Source organism: Meriones unguiculatus, chromosome 5 (genome assembly GCF_030254825.1).
Source record: "Meriones unguiculatus strain TT.TT164.6M chromosome 5, Bangor_MerUng_6.1, whole genome shotgun sequence".
Classification (NCBI taxonomy): domain Eukaryota; kingdom Metazoa; phylum Chordata; class Mammalia; order Rodentia; family Muridae; genus Meriones; species Meriones unguiculatus.
Window position 1 is genome coordinate 501733 of NC_083353.1, and position 20035 is coordinate 521767.

General features: G+C 38.4%; 1 protein-coding gene across 5 annotated transcripts in view; it reads left to right on the forward strand.

Annotated features, from left to right (window-relative positions):
• Exoc6b (exocyst complex component 6B) overlaps window positions 1–20035 on the forward strand; it is a 436866-nt gene that overhangs the window by 143512 nt on the left and 273319 nt on the right. For all 5 annotated transcript variants that reach the window (XM_060383430.1, XM_060383428.1, XM_060383429.1 and 2 more), the window contains one exon: window positions 13087–13263. In XM_060383430.1, coding sequence (XP_060239413.1) covers window positions 13087–13263 — 177 coding nt within the window. The remainder of the gene's footprint in view (window positions 1–13086; window positions 13264–20035) is intronic.

Consider the following 20035-nt stretch of genomic DNA (forward strand, 5'->3'; position numbering starts at 1 on the left):
TCCAGGCTAGTCCTGCTACTCACCCTTTCAGAGGGTCCAGTTGTTCTGACCCGAAATTGGGGGGTGACCAAGACTATTCCTTTTTGTCAGAACTTGACCTTTTCATGACTTTTAGTATTATGTTCTCAAAAGAGACATTTAGCCAATCCTTGTTAGCAAATAAGATACCAAAAGAACAAAGGAAGGAAGGAAGGGAAAAGAAAGACTATCAACATTGGTCTTTTTTCCTCATGCTCTAAGTATTTTTGAACCAAACTCGGCAAGTTTTCACCATTTTGTGTTATGGTTATTTTTTTAGAACTGTGTTTGTTTCTCAGTTGCTCTCTTAACCGGCTATCACACAAATAGTTGAGACTCTTACATTTGCTTAATAATAAGCTTTACAACATAATAATTGAGCAGTTATTACTCCTTCTTAACTGTCCAAGCTGATTTGGCTTCCTCCCAGTGTATATTCCAAGATAGGTGGACTTTGTGCCTTCCTGACCCTGCTCCTCAGCTGACACCACCAGGACCTCTCCTTAGCCTCTCCTCACAGCTCAACCCCCTACTTTAACTTCTAACTCCTGCTCCTCTGGCTGGCAGGAAGGCCAGCTCTATTCTCTGCCCTGCTCAGCAATTGGCTGTAAGCTGCATTATTAGCATACCAGGAAATAGTTGGAGGGTAGTGTTTATACAACATTCAGACAAGAGATTCTCAGAGCAATTATTACAAGGAGAGATGGGGCAGGGGTGAAGGCTGGGGACATATAACAGAAGTCAGCATTTGAATTACACAATAACACAATAATTATGAATTTTTGAATTATAAAATAATTATGCCTACAATCTTGTTGGTTTTGTCTTTTGCCTTTAAAAAATGAGTTTGATATTTTCTTTTCTTTTTTAAATCTAAATTACATGTTTACTATTGCCAGAAGTGGGTATCTTTCTAACTCCTTACGCTTACATTTGCTTAATTAAATTTGTTCTCATAATAGATAAACTATATTTTTATTTTAAAAAATTAACATAAGTATATTTCTTCATACTATTTCAAGATATGAGTTTTTAAATAAATTAAATAATATTTCTTGATACTTATGATGCATAATTTCTCTTTTTTTCCTGAACTAGTTGATACTTCCCATTCATACTTTTATTTTCCATTTTTATTTACTACATAATGATAGTTCTAGAGTCAATTTATTTACAGTCCCTCTATTGTATGAGCTTATAAGTGTAAATTTGGTCATTCTTGGTAGTCTAGATACCTGCTGTGATAACAAAATTAAGTTTTAGTTAAATGATGAATAGAAGCCTTTAACATCTTGTGCAACACCTGGCTTTAAGTTAAAACTGGAAACAGAAGCTTGTGTGAATGTATAGTTTTACACTAGCAAGAAGAAAGCATATGTCCATCTGATCTTATGGCGATTTTATAAGTTTCAAATGGGTCTCTGGCTCCAAGCCATTCTTGCTGTCATATTTTATTACTTTTAGTTTTTTTCCTTCTTATGGAAACCCTGCATTTTTTAACATTATTTTTAAAGCATGTGACACCATTCAAGTGAGTATTGCCATCAGTGTCTTAAAACTGTGTCTGAGTTCATACAGATAACTCAGAAAGCATCACAATGGAAAATGTGTAAGCAGTCAGGCAGAGTGGACAGTGGCTGCCTTCTAGCTGTTTGTAATCACTTGCAACTCTCAAGAGCACAACAGACTAATTTGGTTTTCTTTTGGAAACATTTTTTTACTAGTTTCTTTGCTGGGTAATAGTAAAGCATTTAAAAATCATTTATAGACAGGCAGTTCAAACCGGAAATTTCAGTGCCTTTCTTTTAATTGAGCCTTCAGCCGACCCTTTGATTTTTATGAGAGAGTGTGTCAGCAGCCTTTTATGTTCTTTTATAAGCTAGACTTATTTGTAAAGCCTAGTGTTTCAGATTGGCTTCGTGGTATTTTTTTCTGTTCTTTTCTCCGTGATACTTTTTTACAAGGAGTGGATACTTAAGATAGGTTCTCCATGTTCTCTGATATTTTTTCTAGATGTCTTCTATTGTTGGTGAAATTTTAATTTTTGTGGAAACTTTGAATCAGACATTTATTCATTTTGATTATTCTACTAGGCTTTTTATAGGTTGACTAAATTACAAAGCTGGTGTTGCATTTTCCATGGCTGCTTAAAATTTTTGGGGTAGAGAAATTTGATCTCTGCGTTATGCCATTCTTCTTTCCAAGCCTGTGTTGTCTGTGGGTGGTAGGGGTCGGGAGACCTTTAGTGTCAATGGAAGCTGTTGATAAAATAAGGAAACATTGGATTGCGGTGGAACTTTTGGACGTTTCTTCTACATCCGTCAGTGCTAGCAACTCTCACCGAGTGGAGTTGTAAAATGAGTCAGTAATTTATTTTATTTTTATTTTATGTTCATTGGTGTTTTGCCTGCATGTATGTTTATGTGAGGGCATCAGGTCCCCTGAAACTGGAGTCACAGACACGAGCTCCCATGTGGGGGCTGGGAATTGAACCCAGGTCTTCTTGAAGAACAGACAGTGCTCTTACCTGCTGAGCCGTCTTTCCAGCCTTTATTTTATTTCATTCATTTTTTTTTAAAACAAAAGTATGTGGCTACTTTGAAGTAATGATTCTCCTGACTCTCCTTCTTAAGCACTACCGTTACAGGTGTGTGCTATTACACTTGATTTTGAACTTTTGAATCTTTGGTAGAAATCTTGAAGTGATTAAAGCAGAACTTTGGGATTCTTTCTTATGTTTCACAGCGTTTTCTTTTTCACTTGAGCTGTTGCAGGAGATGGAAGCAAAGCTCACCATAGCAGCTCATGTTGTTTTCTCTTTGGTATTTCTGTTATGTACAGGTTGGATATTTTTATAACTTTCCTTTAAACACTGTGTGTTAGAATGTGTACGTAAGTTTTAGATTTTCATCACTTTTCTTCTAACATTAGCAAGCTATGCTTTCCATATATGTAACATATGCTTAATATATATATGATATGTATATTATATATATTTATATTTGCAGACTTGCTTCATTATCAGTAGCTTATACTGTGAAAGACTGAGCAACAATTACATTTTTCTCCCACGGAAGTTGCCTTATATGCATTTGAATTTCCTGTCTTTGCTCTCAGTAGTAACTTACATGGCCAATGGCATATTCTTCAACTTTGCTTCAATCCCAGGATCATGCCCCATTGTCAAGGGAATTCATAGGATATGAGTGTGTCCTGGACTTTCCAGTCAGCCACACTAAAGGTACATGCTTTCTCTGAAAAAAAGTGGTTTTCTTCACCATTCTTTCCTTGTCAGAGGGCAGCTTGGATTATTGTTTTTCACTTTGATGTGGTCTTGGAATTTCTTCTTGTCATTGGACTTCTTACAGAAGCCTTTATTTAAAACAAATTGTTTAAATCAAAATATGACTTTTTCTCACATCATTTTTTTCATGCAGTGCCATGTCTAGTAAGTTATGTTATATTATTTTTCATGTGAATGTATGAGGAGTTATCAAGAAGGTAGAGGACATAAGGAGGTTCCTGGTGCCTCACTGCACTTGCAACATCTTGTTTTCAGATTTCTTTTTTTTTTGAATAAATTTATTTATTTACTTTTAAAATTTACTTTTATTTTTTATATTAATTAGAGTTTATTCACTTTGTATCCTAGCTATAGGCCCCTCCCTCATTCCCTCCCAATTCCACCCTTACTCCCTCATCTCCTCCCATGCCCCTGTCCAAGTCCACTGATAGGGGAGGTCCTCCTCCCCTTCCATCTGACCCTAGCCTCTCAGGTCTCATCAGGACTGGCTGCATTGTCTTCCTTTGTGGTCTGGTAAGGCTGCTCCCCCATCACGGGGAGGTGATCAAAGAGCCAACCAGTGAGTGCATGTCAAAGACAGTCCCTGTTCCCCTTACTAGGGCACCCACTTGGACACTGAGCTGCCTTGGGCTACATCTCTGCAGGGGTTCTAGGTTATCTCCATGCACGGTCCTTGGTTGGAGTGTCAGTCTCAGAAAAGAGCCCTGTGTCCAGATGTTGTGGTTTTGTTGCTCTTCTTGTGGAGCTCCAGTCCCCTCCAGGTCTTTCTATCTCCCCCTTCTTTCATAAGATTCACTGCACTCTGCCCACAGTTTGGCTATGAGTCTCAGCATATGCTTTGATACCCTGCTGGGTAGAGTCTTTCAGAGGCCCTCTGTGATAGGCTCCTGTCCTGTTGCCTGTTTGCCCCCTTTTTCAATGTCCATCCTGTTTGCCTTTCTGAGTGAGGATCGATCATCTTACCCAGGGTCCTCCTTCTTGCTTAGCTTCTTTAGATGTACAGATTATAATTTGCTTGTCCTATATTATATCCACTTCTAAGTGATTGTGAATCATGTATGTCTTTCTGCTTCTAGGATACCTTACTCCGGATGATCTTTTCTAGTTCCCACCATTTGCCTGCAAACTTCATGATTTCTTTGTTTTTAATTGCTGAGCAATATTCCATTGTGTAAACGTACCACAATTTCTGTATCCATTCCTCAGTTGAGGGACATATGGGTTCACACCTATATTTGATTTTCGGCAAAGAAGCCAAAACCATTCAGTGGAAAAAAAGACAGCATCTTCAACAAATGGTGCTGGTATAACTGGATATCTACGTGTAGAAAAATGCAAATAGATCCATATTTATCACCCTGCACAAAACTAAAGTCCAGGTGGATCAAATACCTCAACATAGAACCAGACACACTAAACCGCTTACAAGAAAAAGTGGGGAAGAGCCTTGAACTCATTGGCATAGGAGACAACTTCCTGAACAGAACACCAACAATACAGGTTCTAAGATCAACAATCAATAAATGGGACCTCATGAAACTGAAAAGCTTCTGTAAAGCCTAGGACACTGTCTTCAGAACAAAATGACAGCCTACAGATTGGGAAAGCATCTTTACCAACCCTATATCTGACAGAGGGCTAATATCCAGAATATATAAAGAACTCAAGAAGTTAAACAACAACAAATCAAGTAATCCAATTACAAAATGGGGTACAGAAGTAAACAGAGAATTCTCTGTAGAGGAATATAAAATGGCAGAGAAAAACTTAAAGAAATGTTCAACATCCTTAGTCATCAGGGAGATGCAGAACAAAACAACCCTGAGATTTCACCTTTCACCCATCAGAGTGGCTGAGATCAAAAATTCAAGTGACAACACATGATGGAGAGGATGTGGAGAAAGGGGAATGTAAACTTGTAGAACCACTTTCAGATTTCTTTTCAGTTTGCTACCTGAAGTTGAATGTCACAGTTACAAACAGAGCTGTTTTCTTCTTTATTATATGTCCATGAAGAGAAACACATGTGATTATTATTTTTGTTTCCTTTACATACTGTGTTTTCTTTGCTCTGGGCTCCTCCTTGAGTTTTTATTTTTGACTGTTTTTGAAGTTTAAATATTATATGCCTAATTGTAGTGGTTTTCGTTTGGTTTTGCCGGTTGAATAACATGGGCTTTGCTGTTCTTGAATCTGTAATTTGGTATAGGGAATCAATCTGGAAATTCTCAGTTGTTCCTTTGGATTTACTCCTGCTCCCTCTACTCTCCTCTCTTCCTTTGTTATTCCTCAAACATGGGTTTTATCTTTCGTTGTTGCCTCACCGATCTTGATCTTTTATTTTTGGATTCTGTTGTATATTTTAATAATTTTTCCTACTTGTCTTTTAGTTTTAATTTTTTTGTTGTTGTTGTTCTATCTCAGGCTCAGAGGTCTTGTTCTCTGCTAGTCTGTTAATAAGCCCATCAAAGGCATTCTTGTTTGTTCTAATGCTTTTGATCTCTGACAATTCTTTTTAGTTACTTCTTAGAAGAATTTTTTTTCTATAGGTTTGTGCTCATGTGTGTTACCTGCTTTTCAGTTAAAGCTCTTCTCATAGCAGTCATAGGTTTAAAGTGTTTCTGGCCAACATTTCTACTGCAGCTGGTTCTGGGTCTGCTGCTTCTTCGTTTTCTTCGAACTGTATTGTTGCCATTTACCATGCCTTGTAATTTGCTGTTGTATCATGTTAGAAGATTTCCTTAATTTTTAAGGTAGCCTAACATTACTGTAGTTACTAATCATATTCCTTCTTCAGTGAATATTACCATTATCCTTATGTCTTTCTTGGTTGTTGAAATAGCTCTGTGATCCTCATGTAAATTCTTTTGCATATAAGTTCGTCTCCTAGTCTTTATTTTGAGGAACCGGAATGTTGTTGTCCTTAGTGGAGAAGTTTTGCTTTCTCACTAATAACACCCAGGATTGCACTTTACTTACTTTCTTGCCAACACTTTTCGTTTGGGTTCTTCTTGATAAGTGATGCTTCTAGTGGGTATGAGATGCTGCCTCTTCATGGCTTCGGTTTATATTTCCACAATGGTTTGCTAATTGGTTATTTTGTCTCATTACTGTGGCATAGTGCTTGGTATGAATCATTTAACATGAAATTATTCACTTTTGCTCTTAGTTTTAGAGTTTTCTTTCCATCATGGTGGGGATGATGTGGAGGAGCAGAGATTTTCACAACATGGTGTGTAGGAAAGTACAAAAAGAAAGTACAGGAAGAGACTGGGGTTAGGATACTTAACATCTAAGAATATGCCTCATTGACAGTCAGGCCCCGATTATTCTCCTTTACCTCTATCACATAATGACTTGATCCTGGCATAAATCCATTTATTAGGGAGGAATTCTCAGGATCTAATCGTCTTTGGAAATACCACCAAATAGACTCCTAGATGTTTGCTGTATTGGTCTTTTACTCACCTCTTAATTCAGTCAGGCTCTTGGCCCGGATTACCAAACATAAGCAATGATTTGAGCATCTTCACATTCTTGTTTGGAGAAGTTCCTATTCAAGTCCTTTGTTCACTTTTATTGGTTTTTGTTATTGAGTCACAGGGCTTTCTTAGATTGTGGTGTTGATCCCTGTGAGATACATGAATTACAGGTATGTTCCCACCCTCTGCATTATCTTTTAATCCCATTAGTGTTTGCTCTGATGTTTAGTGGCTAATTTTAAAGCAGATAGTGATTGCCTTTCTTAATATAAAAAAATGCCAAAATGTTATAATCATACTTCACACTGATGGACATCCTTGGACTCCATTGATTCTTACAAAAATGACCGTAGATATGACAAAAACGTAGCTTTTTGTAATCCATCTTGTAATAATTTTTCTCTTTTGAACACTACTTTCCCCCCTCTCTTTTGTTTGAGTATGACATTGGAGATGCCAAATGTCTAGATGAAGTGTCTAGAGCGGCGGACTCCCGGCTGAAACATGCAGTTGCTTTGCAGTCCTTTTCAGGATGGTATTTGGAGTCTTAATATCTTGATTTTCCCATTTCTTTGTGCGTCACCTGTCTTTAGGCATTAGGCACAGAATAGACTAACAATTCCATCTCACTCTGTTGTTAAGTTCGTGTTTGTTTCTTCGAAGGAATGAGGGGTTGATTCGAGATCGATCATTCAGCAGTAAGATCTAATGAGTGGAGTAAGGGTTAGAAGTGGAAAGAGAGCAGAGGGATCAGTGTGGGCTCTAGTTCCAGGGGAGTCTGGACCCTGTGAGGCTTCCTGAGAAGGTTTGTGGAGTGAGCTATGGGAACAACAAATTGGTGGCACCTTTATCTGTCCTGAGTGAGGGCTGCCTCATTTACAGGTTGTGCTTCATGAGTGCCAAGTTATTTCTTACGGTGTTAGAAAAGCCCTCGGTTTGGCAGTTGAGGTCCCCGAGGTTTTGGTCACTTTCTTCTGGATGTGTAGTGCAGATTGCTGATGAAGCCGCCAGAATGAGAGGTGAGGCCTAGAGGGTCTGCAGCAGTGTCTCGTGTAAATGCACCGTGCTTGCTGCTGCTGCTGCTGCAGTGCTTGGCTTCTAACGTGTAGCAGCAGCAGCTGCTCCAATGCCTGTGCATCTGAGTATGCTTCTAGGAAGCTCATGCTTCCACAGTAGACAGTGATGCAGGTTCCTGTTATCTTCAGAGGAAGGCAGCTGGGATATTTTGTTTTGTTTTAGCTGAAGGTCTTCATTTACAATATTTTTCAGTCTGGGTGGTACTCCGAGGTAGATTTGATAGTTGGTTTTTACTAGATTAGACTGTTCCAGAAAAGCAAAGCAAACCTTACGTGGTAATAGAATCAGTAAATTTCAAGGTTTGGGCTCAAAGACTATATATTCCACAAAACTTAGTGCATTTAATACTCAGCCTTTTTACAGTAATCATAAGAGGTCCCCAGCCTCCAAGTTTAAAGCCCTTCCTTTCATTTCTAAAGTGATTTGTGTATAATGTAAACCACTAGAGGTCAGTGTTGTATTGATAAACACAGATGCCTTCAGGTTTTGAGTCTTCCTTTTGAACTCTGAATCTTAATTAGTTGTCTTGTGATCTGGGACTTGCATTCCACAAGAGGCCTTTATTTAATAGTGTGTATAAAATGCTTCATAGGACCTCTGACATTTGACAGTTAATAGTGACGTCTTAGGTTCACAGTTCACATTAGGTAATGCCGTGGCTATGGGCACAGCCCCCCACTGCTTTCTAGTAGCTTATCCTTGAATTTTAGGGCCAGGTCACATTCTCATCCAGACTCCATTTGTCCTCTGCTGCATGCATGTAGTAAACCTGTATCTCAGTTGGACTCTGTGTGTGGTAGGTGTCTGCACTGGGGATTCCTACAGCGGCAAAGCTTTTCTTACTTTCAAATTGAGACACATTGTTTTAGTGTTTTTATGCCGATTTCACCTGAATATCCAGCAGGCTTATGATACTCACCTTAATGATTCTTCATTTATCCTGTGATTGGCATGTTCTCTGTTCTGAAGCTAGCTCCACTATTTAGCCATTAAAACCAGAACACTTCGAATTGTTCTCATTTCTTTTTCTCTCTATCTTGTTTAGCATTCATATCAACACATCAGTTATCTCTGGTTGTACCTTACTTGGTTCTTATCATGGTTTTTTTGGGTTGTTACAGTGATCTATGTTGCTTTTCCTGCCTTTAGTCTAGTTTCCCACAGTTGACTACTCTCTGTACCTAGATGATTTCTCTATATTGTAAAGCAGACCTTGTAATTCTCTGTTCACACTCCTTCGTCATTTCTCCTTTGCCTCCTCAGCATTGAAATTGCTTCACATGGTATTCAATTAGGCATTCGATACATGTTTGATGGAGAACAGAAGTATAGAAAGTACCATTTGAGTTATATATAAGGGACACTGCTTTCTTTTCATTCTCTTCTTCCCTCCATCCCTCCCTCTTTCCCCTCTTTTTGTTCTTGTTTTACTTCTTTTATTTATACTTTTTAAAAGACAGGGTCTTATGTATCCTAGCCTACCCTTGAACTTACCATGGTCCTTCTATTTTCATCTTCCAAGTACTGGCATTACAGGTGTGCTGCCATGCCTGGTTACAGAAGGCTTTCTATAGGAAAAACTTGTTTGAATTTTGGAGAAAGTGTTGGATTCAGTCATGTTATCGGGTAGAGACATAATGTGAGTATACAAGTGGAAAGTCCCTCATGGTTTAGGATTTGATCTGAACTAAGTAGAAGGGACTACTGATATTTCTTTTTTTTTAAATTTATTTAATTTTATGTGCATTGGTGGGAAGGTGTCAGACCACCTGGAACTGGAGTTATAGACAGTTATACTGTCATATGGGTACTGGTATTTGACCTTGGATCCTTTGGAAGAGCAGACAGCACTCTTAACCACTGAGCCATCTCCCCAGGCCCCTGATCTTTCTATTATGTGGAATGTAAGTAATTAGTTTTTGGAGTTTGGTCCTGTACTTCTTAACCTTCACTCTTAATTTGCTTGAAGAAGTTTGCATATACATTGAACAGGAGCTTTGGTTAGGGGTGGTGGTGGAGGTGACAAGTTCCATTATTGTTTTGAATCAAAGTAATATCAGAAAATACCAACAATATAGGAAACTGGAGTTGTTGAACAAGAAAAGAGAACAAGAGTTGAAGAATTCTCAAGGAAGAATAGGTATGAATGGCAAAGTGAATTAAAGTTATTCACTGAAAGAGTGAGCAGGAAAAAGTGAAGACACTAGTAGTGCGCAGGGCTCACGGCGACTATGTGTCTTGTTCTTCCTTCCCCATAGCACAGGCTGAGTCTTAGGAATTAGCTGGTTGCTGCCGCAGCTCTGAATTTAAATGTTCTTGGTAAAGAACATGTTAAGAAAGAGCTCTGAAAAGTTCTAAGTGGAATTTTTCATCAACCTGAATGTTACATTTTCATGATGGTCTATCTGTGTTGTATTTATTTGTATGTGTATTTTGTCTTTGCCATCTCCTTTCAGTCTCATGTATTTTGAAAGATGGTGAGTTGAATGGACTTCCATATTGGTAATATCTGAGTATTTATGTGATTGTTCCACATGGCAGTTTGTAGTGCTGCCCGTTCCTGCATGGCAAGTTTTCTGGTAGACCTTCTACAGACATGAACATGTGCTTTTGCTTGGGCCACAGCAGACTCTAGGGCTTTAGAATGCAGCACAAAGCCCTGCGACTTTAGTTCAGAGCTCACTCCTTCACCACAGCGACTGGCCAAGACTGTCTCGTATTCCCCTAATTGATAGAAAAACTGTATGTCAACATCAACAACAAGAACAACAACAACAACAACAAATTATAGAAAACAATCTAAAGTTACTTCCCTAGGTACTTTTGGAATCGTATGGTCTTCTGTTGAATGTCAATATCTAGTGTGGCTCCTCTGGATTGTTTCTGCTAAACTGTCGGTTTTTGATTGTGAAAGAACACTAATTGGTTGGGATTTGTTGTGAAGACATACTTAAGAACATCTTTGGCTTTCATGTTCTGAAAGAAGGTAGAGAAAGAAGGGAGTAAGCAGTCACTCCTCCACAGAAGATTTGTTCTTTGGAATAGGAAAGTGTGGAAGTTCTCCATTCTTTTTGTTTCCTGAGTCCTTGGTCCTTGGTGTGTGGTCTGCAGCAGATCAGTGCAGGAGGCTGTCTCACTGAGCGGTGTAGAAAGGATGCTGTACTTAACTTGAGTTCACAAATGCTTGTGTTTTGTATAGACCCAAATTGTTTGTGGTTGCCTGCTCTAGCTTGGTTTGTTATTGAAGCCATGGATTTGATGTAAGTGAACCCAGAATGTCAATGGATAATATGCAGAGAAACAAGTTTGTGCATTGATTCAAATCTCTGGAATGTAGAGTCTTTTTATTTTGTTTTGGTTGAAACTAGCCCACATAGTTCAAGTTTTTCTGTTTTGCTATAGTTGTTTCATTTGACCAGTGCCTTAGCTGACTTCTAATACTGAAGAATTATCTTGAGATCCTTAATCTCATTTAGATTCAGTGACACTTATTTTCTCATGAATTAATTTCAACTTGGTATTGAGGAGAAATATATTAATTAATATAGTGATCTTCAAGAAGTCATGAACTCAAGTCTTGCACCTTGGCATGATATGGAAAAGCAGGTTTAATGGAGAAAATTTTCTGAATTAAACAAATTACCCGAGTTTCTTATATCTATCTATCTCTCTATCTATCTATCTATCTATCTATCTATCTATCTATCTATCTATCTATCTCTCCTATTCTCTGTCTGTCTGTCTGTCTGTCTCTCTCTCTCTCTTTATCTGTCTATCAAATATCTGTCCATCTATGTATCTATCATCTGTTGTTTTGAGACAGGGTTTCTCTGCATAGCCCTGGCTGTCCTAGAACTTGCTCTGTAGACCAGGATGGCCTTAAACTCACAGAGATCCACCTGCCTCTGCCTCTGGGTGCTGAGAACGTAGGCATGCACCGCCATGACATGGCTACCTAAGTTTCTTAGTGACAGTGTCATTCCCATTCTTTTTTCTTTTTCCTGTGTGCACTATGTGTGTGCATTTACCTGTGCTTGTGGAGGCCCAGCCTTGGTGTTGGCTTCTTCCCTGATTACTCCCCACTGTATGTACTGCGTCGTAGTTGTTCACTTGAGCCTAAAGATGCTGATTTGGCCAATCTCACTAGCCATATTGCTCCAGGGATGTCCTGTCTCTGCCTCTCAAGGATATGCAATGTGCATTGTATCTGTTGGTGTGGTCACCGAACTCTTATTGTGGAAGACATTTGCCCTGTTCTTGGCTGTTGGTATAGTGAAGAATGAAGGTCTGGAACTTAGGAGCTCATACTTGAAACTTCTCCTTATTGCTCATTGGTGTTGTGACTGGAGCAAACCTTTTGTCTTAACCTCAATTTTCTGAGAGTGGCTAAGTTCACTTGTAGCTGCTCTGTATGGTTAGAGGTTTTAATGTTGACTCTGGATGGGACATTCTCTTTCTCTTTGGGTCTATTCAAAGTATAATGTCATTTTAATTAACTTTTTTAGGTAAGTGCATTTTAAATTCTAAAGAGTAAATCCTTTAAAACTCCTTTCCATGGGCTACATTGAGAAAATGTGTTTTAAGGTAATTCATCCTCTTGACTAATTTTATTGCTTTCATATCCAGAACTCTGTATTCTAAATAATCCCTATGCTTAAGTTTATTGCAGTTCATTCCAAATTGCTGTCCCATCTTCTTTTATCATTTTTGGTTTCAGTATTGCCTTTCTTTGTAGGATATCACCACTAGGCATTTGTACCACACTCCTGGATATGTAGTTGAAAATGGGATGGGTAGAGTTGTTACTGGTTCTTTAGCAAATACTTTTAAAGGCTTATGATTGTATCAACAAGGTTTTTTTTTTTTTTTTCTGTGTTGGCTTTGAAAAGGGCTAATACAGGATAACTTCAGGACAAAGACTCATACCTTAAACTGAATTTGGAAGTGCAGACCTGGAATCCCAGCACTTGGGACATGGAGAGGCATTCCTCCACATCAAAACAAATTTGAAAGCAGCTATACAAGACCCTGTATCAAACAACAACATGTATGCTTAATTTTACTTTTAGGTCTAAAAATTTATATATTAATAAATCTTTTTTTCTTTAAGGTATTGATTTGTTAAAAAGTAGTTTGTTGGAAGCTTGAGGGGTTTTTTTCCTTCTAATTTTCATTATTTTCTGTATTTATTTTTAAATATCCTAGGCCCAACAGCAAAGAAGCCTGGATAACATTGTGTTGCAACAGCCTAAAATAGGTAGCAAGAGAAAATCTAAGAAAGATGTTTATACAATCATTGATGCAGAGATGGAGAGCACAAGCCCGAAATCTGAACAGGATTCAGGAATTCTGGATGTTGAAGATGAGGAAGATGATGAAGAGGTAAGAAATACTCAAATTGGGGAAATGAGACAGTTCTCAGGTTCAGTATGTGATGTTGAAATGTGCTTATTCACATAATAGCTGTGTGACTTTCAGATGAGCTATAGTGTTAAAGTTAATTGAGCCCTGAATTAAAGAAATTGAAGCTGCACAAAGGTAATTTACATTTTAAATGTATCATTATTTTGATTCCTTACTGATGGGATACTTCATCCAGGAATGGAAGAGGGGTGTTGGCCTGACTCAGGGCCCTGTTAGTAAGTCTGAGACCATCTTTTGAAATCAAGAAAATTTATTTTTCCCTTCCTTCCTTCCTTCCTTCCTTCCTTCCTTCCTTCCTTCCTTCCTTCCTTCCTTCCTTCCTTCCTTTTTCCTCCCTCCCTCCATTCATTCCTTCCTTTCCTCTTCCCTCTTGAAGTTCTCTCTTTCTCTCTTTTCCTCTCTCTCTCTCTTTTAATGAGGCAGGGTTTGTCTGTGTAACCTTTCCTGTCCAGGCTGGCCTCAAACTCACAGAGATCTTCCTGTCTTGGCCTCCCCAAGTGCTGGGACTAGAGGTATGTGCCACCACACCTGGCTCTTTTTCTTTTTAATTACATTCATCGTATTAAGTGATAATGTTCTTTATGGCATTTTCATAGAAGTATATCCTATACTTTGTTCATACTCAGTCCCTTGTTACCCTCTTTTGTCCCCTAACTCCCTTCACTGGTGCCTTCTTCAAATAGGCACCTGCTAATTTTCACTTTATCTATGTCTGTATTTTAAAGTCTGGATGCTACATGTGAGAGCAAAAACATTTATTTTTTTGTGTGTGTATTATTTTGCTTACCATGATGATCTTACGAGTGCCCTTAATGTGATGATTTTATAAGCACCACATTTTTGGTTTTAAATTGTTTTATTAATGTTTATGGGTTTCCCATTGACAGTTTTTCGAATATATAATCTGCATCAACCGTATTTATTTCCCACCACCCTTTCCCAGTCCTTGTGAACTTGTTAGTTCTCTTTTATTTGCTGCCGTATATGTGTGTATACACAAACATATGCATTTATAAAGATTGAGTTCTAGAGAGGAGAGAAAATATGCGATTCTCCATCTTTCTGGGTTTGGCTTGTTTTGCTTAATGGACAGTCTCCAAATCTGTCTGTTTTCTTTAAATAACACAATTTCATTTTTATGGCTCACTAAGTTTCCATTATTTAAATGCATATTGCATTTTCTTTATCTCTTCATGTGATGATAGACACTTAGGCAGATTCTCTAGCTTGTTATGTGTAGTGTCTCAGGAAACCTCTGTGTGTTTACTTACATTGCTTTGGGTATATATCTAGCAATTATATTTCTGGATCATATGGTAGTCCCTGATTTAGATTTTTTTGGAGGTGTTTTGTTTTGTTTTGGTTTTGTTTTTGTTTTTATTGATTTCCAAAATGGCTAGAAAAAGAGGTGGGTATTAATGAATTCCCCCATTAGCACCAGCTCTTATTTTCTGCCTTCCAACTAGCAATATTTATTTCAGATAAACTTCATTGGCTATAATGCTGCTACCTTTAAAAGCTGTTTGTATATATTTGGGTTCACATGTATGTATGATTGTGTGCATGCATGTATGTGTAATGCTTGTGGAGGTCAAAGATCAGCCTCAGGTAATTGTTTCTCAGGAGTCACCCACCTTGTTTTATGAGAGAAACTGTTTTACTAGGACCTGGAAATCACTGATCCAGCAAGGCTGGCTAGCCAGCAATCCCCAGAATTTCCCTATCTCTGTCTCTTAGCCATGGGATTATAAACCCGGACCACCATGCCCACCTTCTTATGCAGGTGTTGGGGATGGAACTGAAGACCTCATGCTCGAAGAGTAGACACTTTGCTTGTTAAGCGGTTTCCCCAGCCCTTGTTTATTGGTTTAATGAGAGCCATTGTTACAGGGATGAGATGGAATCTCACTTTAGTTTTGATTTTTTTTCCCCCCAGTAGCTGAGGTCATTGAACTTTTCTTGTATCCATTGGCTCTCTCAACTTCCCTTTTGAGAAGTGTCTTGTTTCTTTGGTGTGCTCATTGACTAACTGAATTTTTTTGTTTAATTTCTGAGTTCTTTATGTATTAAAAATACTAAAAGTGTTTCACCCTTGTTGCTGTAAGCCAACTCTTCAAACTGGGATTTCAAGCAATTCTGTTTGTCAGTTCTTCAAATAATCTACCCAGATATTAGAGACCTTTTTGTCCTTGCCTGTGTTCCCATCCAGCTGTTTCAGAGTTTTAGGTCTAACATTTAATGTTTTTTTTTATTATTAATTTTTGAATGGATTGTGTGTGTGTGTGTGTGTGCATGCAAGATTAGAGATACATCAATAATTCTCTGTTTAGTTCTGTTTCCCATTTTTTAATTGGATTGCTTGATTTGTTGCTTTTTAACTTCTTTAGTTCTTTATATATTCTGGATATTAACCGTCTGTCAGATATTGGGTTGTTGAAGATCCTTTTCCAATCTGTAGGTTGTTGTTTTGTTCTGAGGACAGTGTCCTTTGCTTTACAGAAGCTTTTCAGTTTCATGAAGTCCCATGTATTGATTGTTGCTCTTAGAGCCTGTGCTGTTGGTGTTCTGTTCAGGAAGTTGTCTCCTGTGCCAATGGGTTCTAGGCTTTTCTCCACTTTTTTTTCTAACAGGTTCAGTGTGTCTGGTTTTATGTTGAGGTCTCTGATCCACTTGGACTTTAGTTTTGTGCAGGGTGATAAGTATGAATCTATTTGCATTTTTCTACATGTAGACATCCAGTTAGACCAGCACCATTTGTTGAAGATGCTATCTTTTTTCCATTGTATGGTTTTGGCATCTTTGTCAAAAATCAGGTGTCCATAAGTTAGGAGCCTGCCACAGAGGGCCTCTGAAAGGCTCTGCCCTGCAGACTATCAAAGCAGATACTGAGATTTATGGCCAGCCTTTGGGGAGAATGCAGGGCATCTTATGAAAGAAGTGGGAAATAGTAAGATCTGGAGAGGACAGGAGCCCCACAAGGAGAGCAACAGAACCAAAAAATCTGAGCACAGGCAGGGGTCTTTCCTGAGACTGATACTCCAACCAAATACCATGCACGGAGATAACCTAGAACCCCTGCACAGATGTAGCCCATGGCAGTTTAGTGTCCAAGTGGGTTACGTGGTAATGGGAGGAGGGACTGCCTCTGACATGAACTGATTGGCCTGCTCTTTGATCACCTCCCCCCTGAGGGGGAGCAGCCTTACCAGGCCACAGAGGAAGACAGTGCATCCACTTCCGATGAGACCTAACAGACTAGGATCAGAAGGAAGGAAAAGAAGACCTCCCCTACCAGTGGTCTTGGGGTGGGGGGGATATACGTGGAGAAGGGGGAGGAAGGCAGGGGTTGGGAGGGGAGGAGGGAGGGAACTACAGGGGGAATACAAAGTAAATAAAGTGTAAGTAGTAAAAAAAATTAAAAAAAGGAAAAAAAAAAGATTAGAGATATACTCTTGTTTAATCCCTTTATATGAAAATGCCCAGTTTTCTTAGTACCATTTTTTGAAGAGGCTGTCATTTTTTTTTCCTGTGGTTTTCTCCCATACCTTTGTTAAAATTTAGAAGGCTGGAGCTGTGTGAATTTATTTATGGTTCCTCTGTTCTGTTCCATTGGCCGTTGTATCTCTGTGCTAATACCCTGCTGTTTTTATTGGTATGTTTCAGTAGTGTTTCTTTCTTATGGCTTTTACTCATTTTGTTTACCCAGATGTTATTTATTTATTTACCTGTTTGGTCTCACTTTGTAGCACAGGTGGACTTGGAACTCAGTATGTAAGTAGGCTAGCCTTGAAGTTGTAATGATCCACCTGCTTCAGCCTCCTGAGTGGTGAGTCTTCAGGCAGAAGCTACCTTGTGAAATTACGTTACACAGTAAGGAGAAAGCAGATGGATTGATTTTATTAATGAAACAGTTTATATTTAAATATAATGAGGTTCTAGAGCATTGCTAAGAAAGTTCTGAAGGTAACAAGTGTCTGTGCAGTAAGAGGTATTTTAGGGGTCTTGTTATATATCCTTAACCTCTCAGATTAGTCCTATGTTGCTGCCAAGTAGAGAATTATATGAGTAGCTTAAGTAATACACATCTTTCAAATACCCTTACTTGTTGTTAGAAATACATGTTTTTAAAAAGAAAAATAGTGACATTTGTGATTCTTATTAAAGACATATATAAGATGTAAAACATATTTTTTTTTCCTAAATGCAAACACCAGTCTAACCTAGGTTAGGTTTTGTTTGTTTGCTTGTGTAGTGATTGGAAAAATCAGCTTTGGTGTCAGACTATTCAAGTTCTAGTCCATCTGTATTTTCATAAAAATATTACCATCTGTTTTCTCATCCACTCTGAAATGGCCCCTGCAGGCCTGAAGGGCACTGTGCTTCGTGCCTGTTTGCCTCCTCTTTAAAAATTCTCTAAGGAGAACCAGGGTCCACTCCGTTCTCCACTGCTGTCCACTCTTACACTTCTTGTCTTTTTTGTAGCCCTGTCATCTTTGAACTGCCCAAGAACTCTGAGCTGTCACCCTGTAGCTTTGAAATCTAAGGGAAGTTGCTTAATTTGAGGAACTTGAGTCTTAATCTATCAAATAAATATAGTAGTTTCTGATCTATAGGGTTATACAAGTATGTGATACAAAAACATAGTCAAGAAATGCTAGTTTTGTCTTATTTTCCTTGCTTTCCCTTGCTGGCTTTCATTGTGGTTCATTATTATTATTCTTTATAGACCTAAAAAAGTCAAGTTTGTCTGTTTAAATGGTTTTGAATGACAAATAAATGTCCAAGTCATCTATAAAATATTAGCATTTAAGTTTGATTGAATGTCTCAGACTATGTTATGTATACAGCACTGTTATCATTATTTGTAATATTTAACTGTGTATAGTAATTATTGTTAGTTAAAATGTATATTCTATTAGGGTGTGTTTATTATGCACATAAGTTAGACCAACAACTAAAATGCTTGAAAGCAGCAAGGCTTGGTGGTAAAGACATGTAATCTTAGCCACTAGGGAGCTTGAAGTAGGCAGATCTCAAGTTCAAGCCTTTCTGAGTTGTAGAATGGGGTCAAGGCCCTCTTGGAAAACTTAGTGAAGCACTGTCTGGAAAAAAAGGCTGGCATTCTAGCAGTATGTTAGAGTGTATGCCGTGTGTGAGGTGCTCAATCGTCGTGAGGATTGCCAAAGAAGCTTGAGAGTTTCATTCCTATCTGTGTGGTACTTGGGTAAATCACATAAGACATCTTAGACGTCTCATTGCAGAAAGTCTACTCGTTTATTGGTTTTTGGTTTTGAGATTATAATGTAATTATAATATCCCTCCCTTTTCTTTCTTCCCCCCATACTCACTCATATATCTAGCTATGCTCTCCTTCAAATTCATTGCCTCTTTTTTCTTTAATTATTTTTACATGACCTGGTCAGTATAATGTTACTTATAAGTTTTTATGTTTTTTTTATATTTTCAAAGTTGACCATTTGCCACTGGACTGCTAATTTGTGTGCTCTTCTCTTGGGAAGACCACCTCTCCCACCCCTAACTTTCCTCAGTTGTAGTTCATTTTGTAGGATTGAGGCTTCATAGGCTTTCCCTGTCCACTTTGGCCTGCCCACTGGTGTTGTCCGTGCGCAGATCATGTTTGGGTAGTTATGTTGGTGAGACTTTCTGGTTACAGCTTCTGATGTCACTAGGAGATATAACCTCACAGCAAAGTCCCTGATCATCTGGCTCTTAAGATCTTTCTGCCCCCTCTTCTGAAATGTTTCCTGAGCCGTAAGTGGTTTTTGTTGTTGTTGTTGTTTTTTTTAGATATATCTATTGGGACTGGGCTCCACAACTTTGCATTTTGATAGTTGTTTTTTGTATTAGTCTCAGTCTATTACAAAGAGAAGTTTCCTTGATGAGGGATGAAAACTGCTCTTACCTGTGTATATAAGGCCAAATGTTTACACATTATTGTTAGAAATTATCCTGGTTTAGTAAGAATTGGGGTTCATAGATTTTTCTTCAGTAACTTTGCTAGCACTGAGTAGTTAGCTATGTTCCTAGTACTGGATGTGTTTTTCCTCTTGTTACGTGGGTTCAATCAGGGAATCGTTGGCTGCCACTTAAGTCTGACTAGAGAGCCATTGGTTACCAACAAGGTATGTGTGACCCTACTACATCCTTCAGGTTATTATACCACGCTTTTTGTTGATGTAGTTCATAGCTGGGTGGGGCTGTTAATTCTCTCCCTCCTTTGAAACCTTGCACTGTGCCTTTTGGTACCAAGAAAAGTAGTCCTCAGAAAGGGGCATTCAGGTCAGTTCCAGCTCAGAGATCTCTGTGCCTTGTTTCTGAAGTGTACAGTGTCTTCAGCAGTAGAGATTAACTCCCTACCTTTTGGGGGCAACCAAGGGCAACAATAATAAGCTGTATGTTTTAGGAGTCTCTTGGACAGCCCTGGCTAATAACTCCAAAGAGGGCTTTTCATTTCTAGTTTTGGGGTTTTGTTGGGTAGCCTTTGGATATTGGAGAGAAGTTTGTCACCCAGATGAGAAAAGTTTATTTAAACTCTATATGTATTTTCATATACAGAATTATGTTTTTGTTTTGGCAAATGGTTGGTAGTATGATTCCTGCAGCTCTTTCAAACAAATATTCTTATTTTAATCCCCTTCTTCCTTCTTCTGTATTTATTTCCTTCCCTCTTCCAAAAGAATGCCCTGTTTACCATCCTTCCTATCAGATT